General features: G+C 44.8%; 1 protein-coding gene across 1 annotated transcript in view; it reads left to right on the forward strand.

The window, feature by feature from the left end:
* Positions 1-2,219: 2,219 nt before the first annotated feature.
* Positions 2,220-20,696, forward strand: part of TENT2 (terminal nucleotidyltransferase 2) — a 58,438-nt gene continuing 39,961 nt past the window's right edge. Inside the window, exons 1-7 of the mRNA XM_082497012.1 lie at positions 2,220-2,317; positions 4,227-4,418; positions 5,697-5,813; positions 7,900-8,149; positions 9,280-9,394; positions 9,515-9,606; positions 12,104-12,170. Coding sequence (XP_082353138.1) covers positions 4,264-4,418; positions 5,697-5,813; positions 7,900-8,149; positions 9,280-9,394; positions 9,515-9,606; positions 12,104-12,170 — 796 coding nt within the window. The 5' untranslated portion in view covers positions 2,220-2,317; positions 4,227-4,263. The remainder of the gene's footprint in view (positions 2,318-4,226; positions 4,419-5,696; positions 5,814-7,899; positions 8,150-9,279; positions 9,395-9,514; positions 9,607-12,103; positions 12,171-20,696) is intronic.

A 20,696-nucleotide genomic window follows, 5' to 3' on the forward strand; every position in this document is an offset into this window, starting at 1 on the left:
CATCCTCTGTTTAAGCTCTTGGGACTGAATTCCTTCACAGGGGAGAACTCTTCCTTCATCCCAATACTTCCCATTTCAAATCCTTATCAACACCCTCCCTGAAACAACTCACACCAGGACTTTGTAACGTATATAAATCATAACCCTTACCCCAGCCCTAATCTTACTTAATGGTGGGCTGACCTTAGCCAAAGATCCCAAACCACAGCCAAGATGGAAAAGCTCTCAGGGGACAATTCTCTGTAATGCATAAACCTGCCCTTAGTAGCCCTTTTGCAGCCCCACAACAGGACTCTTCAGCTTTGCCTCTCTTCTAATCCTAATCCTTAGCGTGGCTAGGTAGCCCTTAAACCCAGAAAACCCAAACCACAGCACAGATGAAAAAGTTCTTAGGGGAGAACCTTCCCTTAGCCCACACCTTCCCTTGGCAGCCTGTCTGCAGCCCTGCTTTGTCTAGATCCCTAGACTTTACATCTCTTCAAACCTTAATGCTAGAAGTGCATACAGCTTTAACACCAGACAGCCCCAAACGTTGCCCAGATAAAAAAGTCCCCTGAGAATTCCTTCTGCAACCCAGACCTTCCCTCAGCAGTCCCACTCCAGCTAGACCCCTAGGAACTGTCTCTCCTCACCCTAAATATGGCCAGGGCCTTAACCCCAGGTAAACCCAAACATGGCCCTGATTGAAATCTTCGAGGGTAATTCTTCTGCAGACCAAACCGTCCCTAGGCAGCCCCTCTGCAAACCCACAACTAGACGCCTAGGAACTGTCTCTCTTCTAACCCTAAAATTGCCCAGAACCCACCTTCTGCAGTGCAAACCTTCCCTTGGCAGCTTCTCTGCAGTCCCAATCTATCTAGACCCTTAGGCTTTGTCCCTCTCTGAAATCAGCCCCCAACCTTAACCCAAGCCATGTGTTGAGCCTTACCCGAAGATTTCAAATAAATAAATCATAATTAAAAAATAATAAAACCAGACAAAATAAAAAGTTGTTACAGGGAACACGTGGCTAAACTTTCCTTTGGCACCACCTGTGCAGCTTCACTCCATATATGCCACTAGGGTTTGTCTTTCATAAATGGCTAACCATAGCCATGGGCTGACCTTTATACAAGGTTCCCAAGCCATTGCCAAAACAAAAACGTTTGAGGGAAGGATTCTTTTTCCAGCCCAAACTTTCCAAACTTGCCAGTCCATTTCCAGCCCCACTTCACTTGGCCCCCTGTGCTTTGTGTCCTTATCCATTAAGTCGGTCCATGAGTAGCCGGACCCTGAAGCCATGACAACTCCAGCTGTGGCTTGCTCTCAGCTAAGTGAGCCCTCAAACAAGCAGCTCTCCATTGAGCAAGCCCCCAACTTACCCCTTCCCTCTCAAAGATGAAAGCTTCAACAGCATCTGTGTGTGCACAAACTCATTGTTTCGGTACCTACTCAATGCCAAGAGTTCACTTATGGTAACTGTCCTTGTCCTCAGGAAGAAATAAAATCTTGACTTGGCGCACATCTTCTGAGCTCTTGATTCTTCAGGGTGTGAGCATTTTAGCCTATTCTTGACTTCAGATTTATCCTAGTACACCAACAAACTCTGGTGGCCAAATCCTAACTTATTTATTCAAACATTATCTTTTTGACACACTTCTGAAAAGTAGTTCAATTACAATTGGTCAATAACTTTAGAAAGTGAAATACCTTCACTGTCGTTTCTATCTTTTGGCCTTAGCCAGGCCTGCTTGTCGATAGAGCACTGTGAGCTGTAAGCACTGTGAGCCTTTTATTCCTTCATGAGCACAGAAAGGCCGTCAGGTCTTTGTCAGACAAGCCACCTATGAATCATGACAGCTGAGGACAGGGAAAAGACAGGCCGGGTTTTAGGTTCCCGTGGTGCCGCCGCAGCCGCCGCGTGAGGGCCGAGCCGGTACCTTCTCAGCCTGACACAGCTGCGCAGCAACGGGGAGGCATGCTACACCGCCCGACCCCCCCCCACCCTCGCCCCGGTCCCGGCCCCCCAGCGCACAGCGCCGCCCGTCCCTCTCCGCACCCCCAAACACCTCGGCGGGCACCTGCCCCGGCCCCAGGCCTCCCCGCCGCCAGCCTGCCGGTGAGGCGGCCGCCGGTAAGGGGCACGATCTCCATAGCCGTGCCACTAGGGGGAGGGAAAGGCGGCACAGGAAGTGGGCTGTGGCGTCACTTCCTGTCGGCGTCTGCGCATCCGGGTGAGAGGGCAGCGCTCAGCTGGAGGATCTCCTATCCGCTTCAGGCCCGGAGGGCTGCTCGGTGCCGCCTGTGGGGCCGTTCCGCTGCCTCCACCAGGCCCGGCGTGAGTATCCCGACGGGGTGCGGGGGTCCCCCTCTGGCTGTGGGGAGAGGCGGCAGGGGATGGGGGAGGAGCGGATCGGGGCCCGAGAGGCGGAGGGTGTCCGCGGCCGCCTCCCGCTGGGCCGCAGGCGCCGAGGTGAGGGGCTGGCGGGGCTCCGGTCGCCGCGGGAGCGGCGTTTGCGCTTGGGCTTGCCTGCAGGGGCAGTGTACCGGCAGTTCCTTGTGTGCTTCCCCAAAAGCATACGCTGGTTTGGAAAAAGTGCTCACTAGTACACCTGTAGCTGAATTGTAACGATTATGAAACTTTTTGGAGAACCTGGCGATTTCCGCCAAGGTGATCTCTGCTGAAAGCCACGGTAAATGCTCTTACAGCTCTTGTGAGATGGCAGTGCTACTACGCTCTTTTGTTTTGGGTTTGGGAAGGTAACTCCTTCATTGCTTCGGTATTTACAGCTGACTATCATTCAGATTAAATGTAAATGTTAGATTACTTTTCTTGTCGTGCGATTCGGTTTTGTTTCTTCAGCAGAATTGAAAGTAAACATCCCCAAAATAACTTTCATTAATACATAGTATTTCATCTCTCCCACCCTCTGGGGGGGGAAGAGAAAAAGCTGTGAGAGCATTAATCTTGACAGCTTTTTCTTGGGGCTAACACAGCAGTGTCCATGTAGGTAGTACCGGGTTTTCACTAGTGTGGGTTGTTACCATCATGGGAAGTAAAGAATGAACTCAAACCTGAGCAAATAAACTCCTTTGTATTTATTTGCCCATGTTCTATGTTAATGCTGCCTGCAGTGACAGTCGGAGCTGTCTGAGGAGTTAAAAGTTGTTTGAAAAAACTTCTTGCCCTTGTAATTGAACTGCTGTATTGCACTAATTGAATAAACATTTCTATACAGAGTATTGAGATCAATTGTGCAACTCTGTGTGTCAGTGACACATCTTTGTTTGCAGGGTTCTTATTTAAGACTGAAGTAAAAAACAAATGAAGAAGCTTGAAAATAATGTCAGGTTTTCACTGCAGCTAAGAGATATATACAGTACTGATAACTGGCTGTAAAAATCTGAGACAGTTTTTCCAGTGTAAAGTCTGAGCTTTTATTGTTTCCAACATGTAAGTTGAGCTTGAGGTAGAATACTGATGATTTGCAAAATGGATGCAATACACAGTTTAACCTATCGTAGAGGCAAAGATTTTCTTTTTCATCCAACCTTTCTGGTAATGTGTAATGCATATAATGATACAAGATCAAACAGCAGTCAGTTGTGCCAGAATAAGTTTTAAATTTAAAAGATAGTAAACCTACATTTTTCTATCACAGAATCCATTCAGTAAGCACAAACATTAGATAACACTATATATATGATATTGTTAAAGAATAAATAGATTACTTTCCATTTGCTATCATCATTTGGCTGCTTCTTTGCATATCATGTCTCAAAAAAAATTAATTCTACTTATAGTTCATGATCAGCTGCATCTTCACATTCTTAGGATGTAGTCAAGTGTTTCTTTCCATATATTGTGAATCTCCTTGTGGAATGTTTGAAATAAGAAACGTATTCCACTGTAATATGTTACTTTTCCTTATGTCTTGCATCTTGTACTTTTTCTAAAATTAAACTTAAAATGTAGGGGAGCAAATAAAAATTCACTTAACAAACATAAATAAAGTAAGTGGTAATTGTGAAACGTAAGAGAATATGGTATTTTTATTTAGTGTCTTGTCCTGAAAGGAGATAAAACTAGCCCACAATCACAATTCTTTAAAGCAATTTCTGGAAATACATTCTAGGTTGTTTGAATTATAAAACAGTACTTTAAAAGGTAACTAGTATTTCTTGTTGCCTAATTTCTTTTTTTGTTGTTGTTTTGTTTTTGTTTTTGTTTTTTTTTTTTAATGTAGGTAAAAGGATACATGTTAACTTCAAGTAGAAAGGAGCATGTTCCCAAATCCCTCCAACTTGGGTCATCCACCCTTCCCTCCAAAACATCAACAACAGAGTAATTTCATCAATAAGCATCCTCTAAATATACCACCTACTCTTCTTTCTCAGCAACAAATTGTTGATGCTCAGTTTAACCTTCAGAATGCTGCGTAAGTACAATAAGATTTGATAGTGGGGATTAGCTTGAAAAACAGAATTGACGGTCTTTTGAAATAAGTATTTCTGTTTATGGAGGATGTCTTCCACTGTTTTTAGCATTAAACTGCATTAAAATAAAAAAAAAAAAAAAAACAGGAAGGGATCATGTGTAAAACAGAGCTGTATCATTTCTGTTGGTGACCTGCAAGTTTCAATGCTCTCCTTCATTGTGCATATTGCATGAGATGCCGTAGCACCGGTTAGAGTTAATAATCCACAGTTCAGTTCTAAAGATCTTCAATTGCATTTGTTTACTGGGGAAAATGGGGGAGATGAGAAGGGGAAGAAACATTTATTCTTGGGGCTAGATTTGAAGACACCATAGTGTTCTTTAGGCTCTTAAATTTAACAGTACCTTAAGTTAATTTGTTTGCTAACCTCTTGTCGTGATTTCAGTTGGGACAGAGTTAACTTTTTTATTAGCAGCTGCAATAGTGCTATGTTTTGGATTTGGGATGAGAAATACTTTTGATAGTGCACTGGTGGTTTTAGTTGTTGCTAGGCAGTCAAGGCCTTTTCTGCTCCTCACACCGCTCCAACAGCGAGGGCTGGGGTGCAGAAGCAGTTGGGAGGGGACACAGCTGGCACAGCTGATCCCAACTGACCAAAGGGATGTTCCATACCATGTGACATCATTATCAGTGTATAAAGCTGGGGGAAGAAGGAAGCGGTGTGGACATTCAGAGTGATGGTGTTTGTCTTCCCAAGTAACTGTTATGTGTGATGGAGCCCTGCTTTCCTGGAGATGGCTGGACACCTGCCTGCTGGTGGGAGGCAGTGAATGAATTCCTTGTTTTGCTTTGCCTGCATGCATGTCTTTGCTCTACCTATTAAACTATCTTTATCTCAACCCAACAGGTTGTTTTTTCTCTGCCCTTTCCCTCCTTTTTTTTTTTTTTTGCTCTTTCTCCCCACCCTTCTTGGAGGGGGGAGGGGGGGAAGGAGGGGGTAAGCTAGTGGCTGTGTGGTTCCAATTGCCAACTGGGATTAAACCACGACACCTTTTCTTATACATGTGCTGTGAAGAATGACCATCTTCTCTTTTTTTAAAAGAAAAATATATACTGAAGTATCTCTTTGTTTTGGATAGAAAAGACAGATGTATTGCTTCTAAGAAAAAAAAATGACAGGACTTGCTGAGTTTCATATTCACTTGAGAAAAACTACCAACGCATAAAAAGCATCTTAGTTATCATATGAATAACAGTTAAGGACTGTAATCTTTCCAGGGCTCTTTTGAGTGGGAACCTTGCAACTATCCCAGCTGTTACACTGCAGCCAATGACTTATGGAAATGGCAGTACAGTACATGTGTCTGATGCCCCCACATCATTCCGAGGAAGAAAGTAAGTTCTTTGTGTGTGTTTGATTAATTATGGTTGTAATGTACCCATGGTGAAGCTTGTCTAATATCAATTTCTTGTGCACCTTTTTTGTTAGAAATTGAAACAGGCCACGTCATGTCTTTTTAAAGCATTCATATACCTCCTTTTGAGAATTTTAGTGCTCGTAAGTGATATAGTATGTGTAGTTCTTCCAGCAGCTGTAGCCTTACAGAACTGTGATTTACGTGTGTTATTTAAATACTATAATAGATTGTAGTTTGTGTGTGCTTAACTATAAGAGGATTTGCATTAATAAATTGAGTGTTCTCTTCCTGTTAATTTGCCAAGTTAAGAGTAAAACTGCACCCTTGATGTTTTATGGGAATTGTGATGTTTTTCTCATGACACACTAGATGTTTCTCCTGATTTTTCTTAATTATCCGATGCTTTATTTTTCGAATACAAAGTGCTAATTTCAAGAATACGTAAGTTCTTTTTTTAAGAGGAATTTTATGGAAGCATAGTTTTTCTACTTTTCAAAAAACTAAACTTACTTGAACATACATAACTTCCTTTGTTACTTTAGTTGCAACAGAAAGGCATTTCAGATGAATGTATGGTTTTATTTTCTTATCATATTCTAGAAAAAAAAACACTTCTCCTTATCAGTTCAGAAATAGTAGTTGATAATGTGTTTGTAATAATTCTGTGAATCAGCTGATATGGAGGAAGCTTTATGTAATCTGTCTTCAAAACTATTTCTGGTATGCTATTTCTCTTCCAGATTTAATAGATCAGAAAATAAGTACAATTAAATATATGGTATTAAGTTATAGTTGAGTATATAACTATCACATGAATTAAAGAAGTTCCTAGTTTCATCCTGCATATATGTTTTCCTCTTGACCAGTCTGGTTTATGGAAAGCTATGCTATGTTAGTAGATTTGCAGTCAACTAGTTAATCCTTAGATCTTGAGTCAACTCTTCTTAAGGTATTTTTGCTGAACATGAATTCATGCAAGTTCTTCTCAGTGCAAATAGGCTGAAACAGCATTGTGTTTTGATTTAATGTTACATTATGTGTTCCTTTAAGATCGCGGGTAGGTGTTGTTACCAGAACTTCTCTCAGACTTGAAAACTGGAAATATGATTTGACATCTCTTCAGTAAATTTTTATTATTAATAATACTATCTGTCTAGGTCCCCAAACTACTTTGACACTAGCTTTTATAACTACAGGAAATTACTATAGTTCTATTAATAGTTAATTCATTGATACATATGAACATTTGATTTCATGCTGTTTAATTAAAAAAATGTGTGAGTACCCCCGTGATGGTTGACTTTATGCAATACTTGATGTATAAAAAAACCATGAATATCCTCTCTTATTCTTTACTGTGGATGGACCACAGTGTTCAACTACTGATCAGCTTTCAGTACAACTTTTTCTTAGTGAAGAGTTCAGATGCCAAGGGGCTGTCTGTAAGCACTATATCTCTTCAAATATGTTTGAATTCCTGTGACAAATGACTTAATGAGGAGATATAGACTAGGGTTTGAATATGAGATATTAGGTTTATTACCTGTGTAGCTTGATACAATCATTAGTTTGATTTGCCAAATGAATAGTGTTTCTCTTTTGCCCAGATTAGAGTTTACTATCTTGTACAATCTAAGACACAGAGAAACGCTACATTTTGAATGGCTGTATGTTTTTGTTTTTTAAAAAGTATGTTGTCACCAAAATAGTATGACCAGCTTTCTGAGCTGTCCTGCTTCACTGAACTTGCCATTTAGATTTCAACTGATTAATACAGACACTCTTGTAAAGCAGTTGCATCAATTTACTTCAAGGGTAGCTGCACTTTTGCAGTTGTATGTATGTCTGCTTTTCCCATTTCAGGTTTATTTCACTTACTATCTAGGGTAGGCAAGCCTTTTGTTCTGTAGAATACTTGCTTTTAGTGAAATAGTCACATAATTAAGCATTGATATTTGTACTTTGTAGCAGCTGTCTTTTAATCATAGGTTGGAGCTTGCAAACTAGAGGAATTACTGTCTCTCTTTTTTTCCTTATTTATTTATTTATTTATTTATTTATAGGAGACTACGTGAACAAAGTGTTCCACATGATGTCAAACGGCAACGGTTTCATTCACATTGTCCTGAAACAACTGTAGTTAACCAAGCAGTGCCTTTACCAGAAGAACGTAGATACTCCTTCCCAGGATCAGTTCAATCTCCGCTGCTCCATACACATTACATACCAGATTTAACTGCATGCGTCCCTCCACTTCGAGATACTTTGTTTCCAGACCCTATAGAAACTACACTCCCTGTGGCCAAAGATAAGGTAACATCTTTCTATGCCTGTGGTTTACATCTGCCTTCTGAGTAGGCAGGGTCCAATGGTGCTGTGGGAGACCACAAAAACTTCTGCAAGGTTCTTCAAGAGTGTCATGGGGTCTCTATTGCTGAGCTGTCGTTAGGAGGAATATCAGTAAGTGTAGCTGCCAGCATGGTCCTATATAGCCTCCTTGTGTGTGTTCAGGTTTGGAGCATTTTTCGGGGGTAGGAATGGTGTTTACTTGTCTTGTTTGGTTTTCATACTAATGTCAGGAAACCTACATGTCTGCTCCAGGAAGTAGAAATTGGAGGGATGGTCCATTTGTCACATGATTGGGAGGCAGGGTGAATCCTGATGGGGGAAAAAAAAAAACCACCCTAGTAATGTGAGAGAAGCCCATGCTGAATAAATACAGTATTGTGCCTGTAAAGGTGTCCTCTGCCTCTTTTCAGAAGGGATAATATTTACTCTTCTACGTGTTTTAGAATGTAGAAGAGGATGTCTTCTTTAGGCAGACAGTGGAGTTGGAACTGTGGGGGTTTTTTTCATGTTTAATTAAAAAAACCCAACATGGCTAATCAGTCTTCATATTTTATCTGCACCAACATGACAGAAGATTTTTTTTTTAGTATAAATATGACTGTTGATTATAGCATGTAACAGTATTGTGAAAGAGAAACAGTTAATACATTCTTCCACCAAAGGTATGACTACTTCTTTAATAATTTATGTGGGATAAAAAAGGAAGCTAACTTAAATCAGTTTTAGTATTTATTTTTCTCCCTATTACTGGCAGGCAAACTGTTGACACTAAAGTCAGCAGAAGATATGTCTGATCTTTCACTGCATGTTCCCTGAAAGGCTGCAGATACTGATAAGGCAAAAAATATTTCCTGTGGATAGACATTTTATAACAGATTGAACAAATTTAAATTTAAAAACTTTGCAGAAATTTCTTCCAGGAATTCAAGTGTGGTAAATTCTAGACAGTGGAATAGGTCGTGTGAAATGATGCTGGATTTTGATTTTTTGTTTGTTTGTTTTAATGCAATCTTCTGTGTTTCGTGTAATTGCATGGCTGGCAGGAAAGAATGGTCACTTCACTGTATCTTTACTTTTTGCATGTGTGTGTCAAGTTAAGTCAGCAGGTTTTGGATTTGTTTCAAGCATGCCAGCAACAGACCTGTGATTTGAACAGAAAAGAGCTCTGCAGAACCGAACTCCAGAGAGAGATTCAGCGTATATTTCCACGTATGTTTTGAATTTGGTTACTTAATATCAGTTTGAATGTACTTCAGGTTCGTGGTTCTTTCTTTCTCTTAAACTACGATATGTTACATCAGTTTTTATTCTGTGATTCTTCTATTACAGAGAGCCGCCTCTATTTGGTTGGGTCCTCACTGAATGGGTTTGGCACTCGTAGCAGCGATGGTGACTTGTGCCTGGTGGTTAAAGAAGAACCAGTAAGTAATTTAAAAAACATATGGTTAAAACAAAGTCTGTTTTTAAAATATGTGTGCTTTTGTAAGGCTGGATGGGCCCTGATGGGATGCACCCTTGAGTGCTGAGGGAGCTGGCAGATGTTATTGCGAAGCCAATCTCCATCACCTTTGAAAGGCCCTGGAGAACAGGAGAGGTGCCTGAGGACTGGAGGAAAGCTAATGTTACACCAGTCTTCAAAAAGAGCAAGAAGGAGAACCCAGGAAACTACAGGCCAGTCAGCCTCACCTGCATCCCTGGAAAGGTGATGGAATAACACATTCTGGATGTCCTCTCTAAACACGTAGAGGAAAAGGTTATCAGGAGTGGTTAACATGGATTCATCAAGGGAAAAGCATACTTGACCAATCTGATAGCCTTCTATGATGTCATGACTGACTGTGTAGATGAGGGGAGAGCAGTAGAAGTTGTCAACCTTGACTTCAGCAAGGCTTTTGACACTTTGATAACATCCTCATAGGTAAGCTTAGGAAGTGTGGGTTAGATGAGTGGACAGTGAGGTGGATTGAGAACTGGCTGAATCGCAGAGCTCAGAGGGCTGTGGTCAGCAGTGCAGAGTCTAGTTGGAGACCTGTAACTAGCGGTGTTCCCTAGGTGTCAGTACTGGGTCCAGTCTTGTTCAACATATTCATCAATAACCTGGATGAGGGGACAGAGTGTACCCTCAGCAAGTTTGCCTATGACACAAAAATGGGAGGAGTGGCTGACACACCGGAAGGCTGTGCTGCCATCAGTGCAACTTGGACAGGCTAGAGAGTTGCAATGAAGTTCAGCAAGGGCAAGTGTAGGGTCCTGCACATAGGAACGAATAACCCCATGCACCAGTACAAGTTAGGGGTTGACCTGCTAGGGGTTGACCTCAGCTGTGCAGAGAGGGACGTGGGAATCCTGTTGGACAAGGTGACCATGAGCCAGCAGTGTGCCCTTGCGACCAAGAGGGCCAATGGTATCCTGGGGCGCATTAAAAGAGCGTGGCCAGCGGGTCGAGGTATGTTATTCTTCCCCTCTACTCTGCCTTGACGAGGCCATGTCTGGAGTACTGTGTCCAGTTCTGGGCTCCCCTGTTCAAGAAGGACAAGGAACTACTGGAAAGAATCCAGAAGAGGGCTACGAAGATGATAAGGAACTAGAGCACCTTTCTTAAGAGGCAAGGCTGAGAGACCTGGGTCTGTTTAGCCTGGAGATGGGAAGACTGAGAGAGTATCTTACGCTTATAAATATCAAAGGGGCGGGTTTCAAGAGGATGGGACCAGACTCTTTTCAGTGGTGCCCAGTGACAGGACAAGGCAATGGGCACAAACTGGAATGCAGGAAATTCTGTCTCAACATGAGGAGAAACTTCTTTACCTGGAGGGTGACAGAGCACTGGAACAGGCAGCCCACAGAGGTTGTGGATTCTCCTGGGGAGATATTCAAAACCCACCTGGACGCAATCATGTCCAACCTGCTCTAGGTGAACCTGCTTTGGCATGGGGGTTGGACTAGATTATGTCCGAAGGTCCTTTCCAACCCCTTCCATTCTGTGATTCTGTGAATTCCAGAATGAGAAACAAATAGTCAAATCCTTTTGGTATATTAACATATTTTTGCACTTATAGTAGCTATGAACTGTGGGCCCAATAATGTTGCAAACATGAATGTAACCCTATAAAACCTTTAACCCAACAAAACATTCAAAAGATAAGCATTACCTTCACTCCGTAACTGAAAAATAACACAGCAAAAAAGAGAAGTAAATTGCCTAGAATCATGAGGGTGGTGACACACAGGAACAGGTTGCCCAGAGGTGTGGATGCCCCATCCCTGGAGGTGCGTAAGGCCAGGCTGGATGGAGCTTTAAGCAACCTGGTCTAGTGGGAGGTGTCCCTGCCATGGCAGGGAGATTGTAATTAGATGATCTTTAAGGTCCCTTCCAACCTAAACCATTCTATGATGAAAATTGTTTAGAGAACTCATTTTAGATGCCAGAACAACTTTTACTAAGTACAGTTTTTTATTTCATTATTTAGGTTCATAGCCACTAATCTTGGTGAGCAGGCATAAGAAAGAATTTGATATGCAAAATATCTTAAGTATTTTTGGTGATAGTAAATGTTTATGAGTAGAATTTAGGTTAGGAGGAAAGATGTAACGAAAAAGAAATCTGAATAAGAGCATAATTTTGAAAGAGTTGAAGCATCATTGAAGAGGAAGGAAAGGACATTTCTGTACAAGTGGGGCTAGGTTTTTGTCAAATTCTATGATTTATGAATGTCTGATTGCTACTTTGCATATTGAATGTGGATTGTTCTGTCTGTCTTTTGACGCACTAAATGTATATATAGGCTCTGGAATGTGTTGGTATACATGTTCATGTCTTATCCTGAGAGTTAATTCTGTTTGAAACGTAACGCATGCTTACTTGGGACATCTAAATGAGAGATGCCAACATTTTTCTTTAATTTTACTGTCGTATTTCAGGTAAATCAGAAGACTGAAGCAAGGCATATACTCAGCTTAGTCCAAAAACTCTTCAGTACTAAACTTTGTAAGTTCCTGGCTACAGTGAGGTGGTAAGATTATTGGCAATTCTGGAAGAAGTATTGACACACAGTTGTAACTAATCTATGTAATTGCATCTTTTCTAGCTTCTAATCACTGTATTGTTTGGAGAAAAGCTACAGATATTTAGTAATGTTACTTATCTTTGTGGTCATGGATAGTAATTAGAAAAACATAATGGTTGCCTTACAAACTAGTGGACTTCAAGAGAGTGTAGCATCTAAAAGGACTTTTGAATTGTGGGCCACAATTGTGGGGGGCGGCGGGAGGGTATGGAAAGTAGATTTCTGTTTGGAAAACCTCTGTTAGTGAACTCTTACTACTCTTTTAGATTGCGGCTTCCCGCAGAAAATACTCTTAAGAATTTGTAAAATAAGATCATAGAATCATAGAATCATTTTGGTTGGAAGAGACCTTTAAGATTATCAAGTCAAGCTTTAACCTAGCACTGCCAAGTCCACCACTAAACCATGTACCTCAGCAGTACATCTACATGTCTCACCTGCAGGGATGGTGACTGCACCACTTCCCTGTGCAGCCTGTTTCACTGCTTGACAACCCTTTCAGTGAAGAAATTTTTCCTAATACCCAATCTAAACTTCCTCTGGCACATCTGGCACAACTTGAGGTTGTTTTCTCTTGTCCTATCACTTGTTAGTTGGGAAGAGAGACGAACCCCCCCCCCCCCCCCCCCCCCCCCCCCCTTGCTACAACCTCCGTTCAGGTAGTTGTAGAGAGTGATAAGGTCTCCCCTCAGCTTCCTTTTCTCTAAGCTGAACTACCCCAGTTCACTTAGCCGCTCCTCATAAGACTTGTGCTTTAGATCCTTCACCAGTTTCATTGCTCTTCTTTGGACATGCTCCAGCACCTCAATGTCTTTCTTGTAGTGAGGGGCCCAAAACTGAACACACTACTCAAGGTGTGGCCTCACCAGTTGTCGTGGTTTTGGCCTCAGCTGTCAACAAAGAACCACACAACCACTCACTCGACCCCCACAGCCATGGGGAAGAATTGGAAGAAAAAGGTAAAACTCATGGGTTGAGATAAAAGTAGTTTAATAGAACAGCAAAGGAAAGAGAAAAACAACAACAATTAACAACAATAGAGGAATGTACAAATGCGATTAAGGTACCGCTGCTTGCATAACAGACCAGGCAGCCCCAGCTTGCTCCTAGGGGGTACTTCCTACCCCCTCCCCCGGCCAGCTCCCCCCTGTAGCCTGGGTATGGCTCACATGGTATGGAATACCTGTGTCCCCTGCCAGATCCTTGGGGACATTAACCCTATCCCTGCTGGAACCAGGGATTATCCACCACTTATGCTACACTGTCTACGTCATGCCCAGATCTTACAGTTCCCAATTAATTGCCACCACTTTTCCCTGTCTCATATATATATGTGTGTGTGTGTGTGTGCATATATACACATACAGATTCAATTGTCATAGTCTATGACCATCCCTCTAAAATGTCCATTGAGTTCATTTAGCCCATGACTTTGGACTCCACCTGTTAGAACAGTCTCTCAGGGCAGGTGCGAAGGTGTGTGGTGCTGGACTGTTGCATGCTGTATTCAGAGCTCGTGGCTGGTGTACCCAGTGTGGCTCATGCCCATGGTCTGCAGGTTGAAGATGTGGATCTCGAGGAAGTTACTGGGCGCCAGCTGCTGAGGTCAGTTCTGATCCCATCACAGCTGCACTTTACTCAGTTTCATCAAAGTCCATCTGTCATTGGTTTGGGTGATTCTTACTGTAGTACCATTGATAGCAATTACAGTAATGATGACATATGGTAGCAGGCTTATTTAGCACTTAACATCCTACAATTTGATTCTTTGGCTATTCTCACCAAAAATGAGATCCCCCAGAGGTACACATTGGACCTCCCCATCCTTCCGCATCTCAGGTCCTTGTGCAAAAGCATTCCCATGGATGGGTTTGCCTTTGCCTGAGGCAGGGCTAACCCAGACTGTCTTCCCTAACATGTTCTTCATGTGCACTACAGGGACTTTATTCCCTTCTATTGTATGTGGAAGTTTTGATTGGTCAGGGCCAGCTCGATTGGCAGATCCCCTGGTGTTGACTAACCAAGTAGCTTTTGCTAAATATGTATCCCAGTGTTTTAAGGCCACCACCTGTGACTCTCAGTGTAGTTTTTAACAGTCCATTGTATTGTTCTATCTTCCCCGAGGCTGGTGTGTGATAGGGGATGTGATATACCCACTCAATGCCATGTTCTTTGGCCCTTTATGAGGCTGTTTCAGAAATGAGTCCTGTTGTCTGACTCAGTTCTCTCTGGGGTGCCATGTCGCCATAAGACTTGCTTTTCAAGGCCCAGGATAGTATTCCAGGCAGTGGCATGGGGCACAGGGTATGCTTCCAGCCATCCAGTGGTTGCTTCCACCATTGTGAGCACATGGCGCTTGCCTTGATGGGTGTGTGGGAGTATGATATAATCAATCTGCCAGGCCTCTCCATATTTTCATTTTAGCCATCGTCCTCCATACCAAAGAGGCTTCAACTGCTTGGCTTGCTTAAGTGCAGCGTACGTTTCACATTTGTGGATAACCTGTGCAATAGCGTCCATGGTCAAGTCCACCCCTCGGTCACAAGCCCATCTATACGTTGCATCTCTTTCTTGATGGCCCGAGGCATCATGGGCCCATTGAGCTATAAATAATTCCCCTTTATGCTGCCAGTCCAGATCCACCTGAGCCTGGGATCTGACGGCATCCATCTCGCCATTTTAATCCTAACAACTTGGATTGCCTGTGCGGGTCCCTTGGCCTTTCTTCATTTTATGGCAAAGCCAGCTTTCAGAAGGATTTAAACTATTTTATTCCCTTTCTCAAAAACTTATTCTGCTGTGTCGCCCCATACAATGATGTTGTCAATGTACTGCAAATGTTCCGGAGCTTCACCCCGTTCCAGTGTGGTCTGAATCAGTCCATAGCAAATGGTAGGGCTGTGTTGCCACCCCTGGGGCAGTCGATTCCAGGTGCATGGAGCCTCTGAGCCACTCATTTCCCCCTGTCTCTCCATAAATACAAATGGGTTCTGCCCTTCTGTAACTTGATGATATTAAGGTACACTGTGCACCAGTGTCCACTAGAGCCTTATACTCCTGTGGGTCTGATGTGCCAAGCCATCAAATCCACACAGTCCAATAAAACCAGTTGTCCCTTTCCCCCACCTGGCTGGAGGCAGGGCTGCTCTAATCCTGGTCATAGTATCTGTTACTCACTTGTTGCAGAAATGTCTTGGAAGTCCCTTCAACAGGTAAGATCAGGCCTTCTACTATGTCTGAGGAGCTGTCTGCTGGAAACGGGAGTGGCACTTTTCCTGGAGGGATCCCCTTTTGTGATTGTTCTTCCTTGCAACTCATGTACCCGTGTCCATAGGGTCAAGGTAGGTTGTCCATCCCACTTCCTCATGTCACCTCCATGGTCACACAGGTAAAACCACAGGGTGCCGCGTGGTGTGTACCCTCTATACTCTCTCTTGAGTAGAGAAACGCCTGGTCCTAATAGCTGAGATACTGGCCTGTACAGGTGGGGGGTAGGACATATTCTTTTCAAGTTGCTGGACATTCTGTGACAGTCTCTCCACAGCTGAGATGAGGGGCGAAGAGAGACTTTCTTCGTATTGCTGGAGTCGGCCAGCCACCTCATCCACCCTTGGTCCCTCTTCGCCTTTCCATTCCATCACCGCCAAGGAGTTGGCATATGACAATGGTTCACTCCATACAAACTTCTGCCATATCAGCCTTGTGCATTGGACTTCATCAGGATCTGTGGGTAACTGTGTGTTATCTGGGTCATAGTAAATCATCTCTCGTACGGCTAATTCCTTCAGGTTCTGGATACCTTTCTCCATGGTGGCCCACTTGCTTGGACGACATACAGCATCTTCACTGAAGGGGTACCCTTCCATCATGCCTGATAGAAATCGCCTCCAGAGGTTGAGGGCTTGTGTCTTTTTCCCAATCACCTTGTCAATGCCCCCTTCTCTAGACAGGGATCCCAGCTGCTTAGCTTCCCTGCCCTCTAATTCCAAACTACTAGCTCTGTTATCCCAGCATCAGAGCATCCAGGTGACAATGTGCTCACCCAGAAGTCAGCTGAAATCTTTTTGCATATCTTGCAGCTCACTCAGGGATAGGGTTTGGGTGATTATTTCTGGTTCTTTCTCTTTCTTCTGTTCTTGTGATGGCCCTGGTTCATCGTCACCCCTTACTAAGCGAAATGATTTCTTGGTGTATTTCTTCTTCTGTATAGGAGCAACTGATACTGTCACAGGTTAGTTCTCTGGTTCAGCTGCAGTGCCTGCCACAGGGGTTGGAGTAGCTGCATTGCCTGTCACCAGGATTGGAGTAGCCACAGTGCCTGCCGGTCTCATTTTCCCCTCCTCCTGGAGGTGTGATTATTAATAAATTCCGAGAGATGGTGCCCAAGGCGTGGGTGGGACAGCAATACTGCATAAACACCCCAACATAACCACCTGAACAGTGATGTTATCACAGAATGATAGACTGGTTAAGGTTGGAATGGACCTTAAAGATCATCTAATTCCAACCTCCCTGCCATAGGCAGGGACCCCTCCCACTAGACCAGGTTGCTCAAAGCCTCATCCAGCCTGGCCTCCAGGGATGGTGCTTCCACAGCTTCTCTGGGCACCCTGTTCCAGTGCCTTACCACCATCAAGAATGAAAACTTTCTTCGTAATATCTAATCTAAATCTACCCTCTTCCAGTTTAAAGCTATTGCCCCTTGTCCTATCACTACATGCCCTAGTAAAAAGTCCTTCCCAGCTCTCCTGTTGGCCCCTAGAAGGCTGCTATAAGGTCTCCCTGGAGCCTTCTCATCTCCAGGCTGAATAACACCAACTTTCACAGCCTGTCTTCATGGGAGAGATACTCCAGCCCTCTTATCATCTTTGTTTACCTCCTCTGGACCCGCTCTAACAGGTCCATGTCTTTCCTATGTTATGGGCTCCAGAGCTGGACGCAGTACTCCAGGTGGGATCTCACCAGAGCAGAGTAGAGGGGCAAAATCACCTCCCTTGACCTGTTGGCCACGCTGCTTCTGATGCAGCTCAGGATACGGTTGGCTTTCTGGGCTGCGATTGCGCATTGACGGCTCATGTTGAGCTTCTTGTCAATCAGCATCCCCAGGTCCTTCTCCTCAGGGCTCCTCTCAATCCATTCTCCACCCAGCCTGTGTTTGTGCTTGGGATTGCCCCAACCCAGATGTAGGACCTTGCACTTGGCCTTGTTGAACTTCATGAGGTTCAGACGGGCGCATCTCTCCAGCCTGTCCAGGTCCCTCTGGATGGCATCCCTCCCCTCCAGCGTGTCTACCTTGCCACACATCTTGGTATCAACAGCAAAATTCCTGAGGGTGTGCTCAATCCCACTGTCCATGTCACCAACAAAGCTGTTGAACAGCACCGGTCCCAGAACCGGCCCCTGAAGAACACCACTTGTCACTGCTCGCCACTTGGATGTCAAGCCGTTGACCACAACTCTTTAAGTGCGACTGTCCAGCCAGTTCCTTATTCACTGAGTGGTCAGTCTGTCAAATCCATGTATCTCCAATTTAGACACCAGGATATCATGTAGAGTAGTGTAAAATGCTTTGCACCAGTCCAGGTAGATGACATCAGTTGCTCTTCCCTTGTCTGCTACCGCTGTAACCCCCTTGTAGAAGGCCACCAAATTTGTCAGGCATGACTTGCCCTTGGTCAAGTGATTAGCTGTCACTAATCACCTCCTTATTTTCCATAGCAGTGTTTCCAGGAGGATCTGCTCCGTGACCTTGCCAAGCACAGAGGTGAGACTGACTGGCCTGTAGTTCCCTGGGTCTTCCTTTTTTCCCTTTCTGAAAATAAGGGTTATGTTTCCCCTTTCCCAGTCAGAAGGATCCTCACTGTACTGCCACGACTTTTCAAATATGATGGATAGTGGCTTGGCAACTTCATCTGCCAGTTCCCTCAGGACCCGCAGATGTATCTCATCAGGTCCCATGGACTTATGCACCTTCAGGTTACTCAGGTGGTCTCATACTTGATCTTCACCTACAGTGGGTGGTTCTTTATTTTCCCAGTCCTCGCTTTTGCATTCTGCATCATGGGTAGTGTGGCTGCAGTCTTTGCCAGTGAAGACTGAGTCAGAAAAGTCGTTGAGTACCTCAGCTTTATCTCTGTCCTGGGTGACCAGGTCTTCCGTTTGCTTCTGGAGAGGGCCCACATCTTCCCTAGTCTTTCTTTTCTTGCTGACATACTTATAGAAGGATTTTTGGTTTGTCTCAATGTCCCTGGCCAGATTTAATTCAATCTGGGCTTTAGCTTGCCTAGCTTGATCCCTGGCTGCTTGAACAATTTTTCTGTATTCCTCCCAGGCTCCCCACCCTGTTTCCACCCTCTACAGGCCTCCTTTTTACTTTTGAGCATGTCCAGGAGCTCCTTCTTCATCCATGCAGGCCTCCTGTCTTTTCTGCTTGCCTTCTTTGTTGAGATGAATCGCTCCTGAGCTTGGAGGAGGTGATCCTTGAATATTAACCAGCTTTCTTGGGCCCTTCTTCCCTCCAGTGCTTCATCCCATGGCATCATACCAAGCAGATTCTTCAAGAGGCCAAAGTCAGCTCCCCTAAGGTCCAAGGTGGTCAGCTTGCTGCGCACCTTCCTCGCTGCCTCAAGGATCTTTAACTCCACCATTTCATGGTCGTTGCAGCCCAGGCTACCCTTGAGCTTAACACTGCGTACCAGCCCCTCCTTGTTGGTTAGGGCAAGGTCCAGCATAGCTCCTCTCCTCATTGGCTCCTCTGCCACTTGGAGAAGGAATTTGTTGTCAATATAATCCAAGAACCTCCTGGATTGCCTATGCCCTGCTGTGTTATCCTTCCAACAGATGGTGGGGTTGTTGAAGTCGCCCATGAGGACCAGGGCCTGTGAATATGATGCCACCCCTATCTGTCTATAGAGGGCTTCATCCGCTTGGTCTTCCTGGTCAGGTCGCCTGTAGCAGACCCCCACTGTAACATCCCCTGCTCCTGATTGCCCTTTAATCCTGACCCACAGGCTCTCAGTCAGCTCTTCATCCATCCCCAGGCCAAGCTGCGTGCGCTCCAGCTGGTCGTTGACATATAGGGCAACACTGCCTCTTCGTCTCCCCTGCCTGTCCTTTCTGAAGAGCCTGTAACCTTCCATGCCAACACTCTAGTCATAGGAGCCATCCCACCACGTTTCTGTGATGCCGATGATATTGTAGCCTTGGAGGCACACACAGGTCTCTAGCTCCTCCTGTTTGTTCCCCATGCTGCATGCATTTGCATAGAGGCATTTCAGCCGTGTCCTCATTGAAGCTGACTTGGCTGGAGCGGTTGCAATTCCTTTGCCGTGTGTTAATGGTGCCCCCCCCATTGGCCTCTGTTACCTCAGGAGCTCCTGGCTCATCTGCAGAAGACTTGCAGTGTGCTGCAGTGTAGCCAGCACATCTCGGAGCAAATGGCTGCAGGCCCTCACTAGCACCCCGTTCCTCTTTCCTTGGTTGATCATCCCGTGGCTTGTCACAGGCAAGCCTGATAACACCCCCTTTCCCTGTCGAGTCTAGTCTAAAGCTCTGTCAATGAGCCCTGCTAACTCTTGGGCAAAGACTGTTCTCCCCCTTGGAGTGAGACAAACCCCATCTGCGGCCAGCAGGCCTGGTGCCATATAGGCCATTTCATTATTAAAAGACCCCAAATTGTGGTGGTGACACCAGCCACGTAGCCACGTATTAACAGACTGAGCTCTTCTGTTTCTTTTGATGTCATTGCCCCCAACCAGAGATAGGGAAGAAAAAACAACCTGTGCTCTGGATTCCCTTACTAGCTGTCCTGAGGCCTGATACCTCTTTTAATCATCCTCGCACTCTGATTTGCACTTCCATCGCCCCCCACGTGGAACAGGAGCAGTGGGTAGTAGTCTGAGGGCTGAACCAGGCTAGGGAGTCTCTTTGTGATGTCCCTGACCCGTGCCCCAGGGAGGCTGCAGACTTCCCTGAGAGTGGGGTCTGCCCTACATATCGGACCCTCTGTCCCCCTCAGAGCTGAGTCACCCACGATTATAACCCTCCTTTTCTTCCTTGTAGAGGTGGCCATAATACGGGGAATAGGTCTTTCTGGTCCCGGCAACTCCTCTGGTCTATTTGGACCATCAGCCTCATTGTCCTTTCCCTGGTCTGCCATGCCCAGGGCCTCATCCCTGTTGTACAGAGGCACCTGAGGAGCCATGCTGGAACCAGGACACCAGTGCCAATTATAGGGAGATGATCATTTTCCTAGTCCTGCTGGCCACACTATTTCTGATGCAGGCCAGGATGCTGTTGGCCTTCTGGGCCACCTGGGCACACTGCTGGCTCATGTTCAGCCGGCTGTCAACCAACACCCCCAGGTCCTTTTCTACCGGGCAGCTGTTGAGCCACTTTTCCCTAAGCCTGTGGCACTGCATGGGGTTGTTGTGACCCAAGTGCAGGAC

This window comes from Vanellus vanellus (genome assembly GCF_965231255.1).
Source record: "Vanellus vanellus genome assembly, chromosome: Z".
NCBI lineage: Eukaryota > Metazoa > Chordata > Aves > Charadriiformes > Charadriidae > Vanellus > Vanellus vanellus.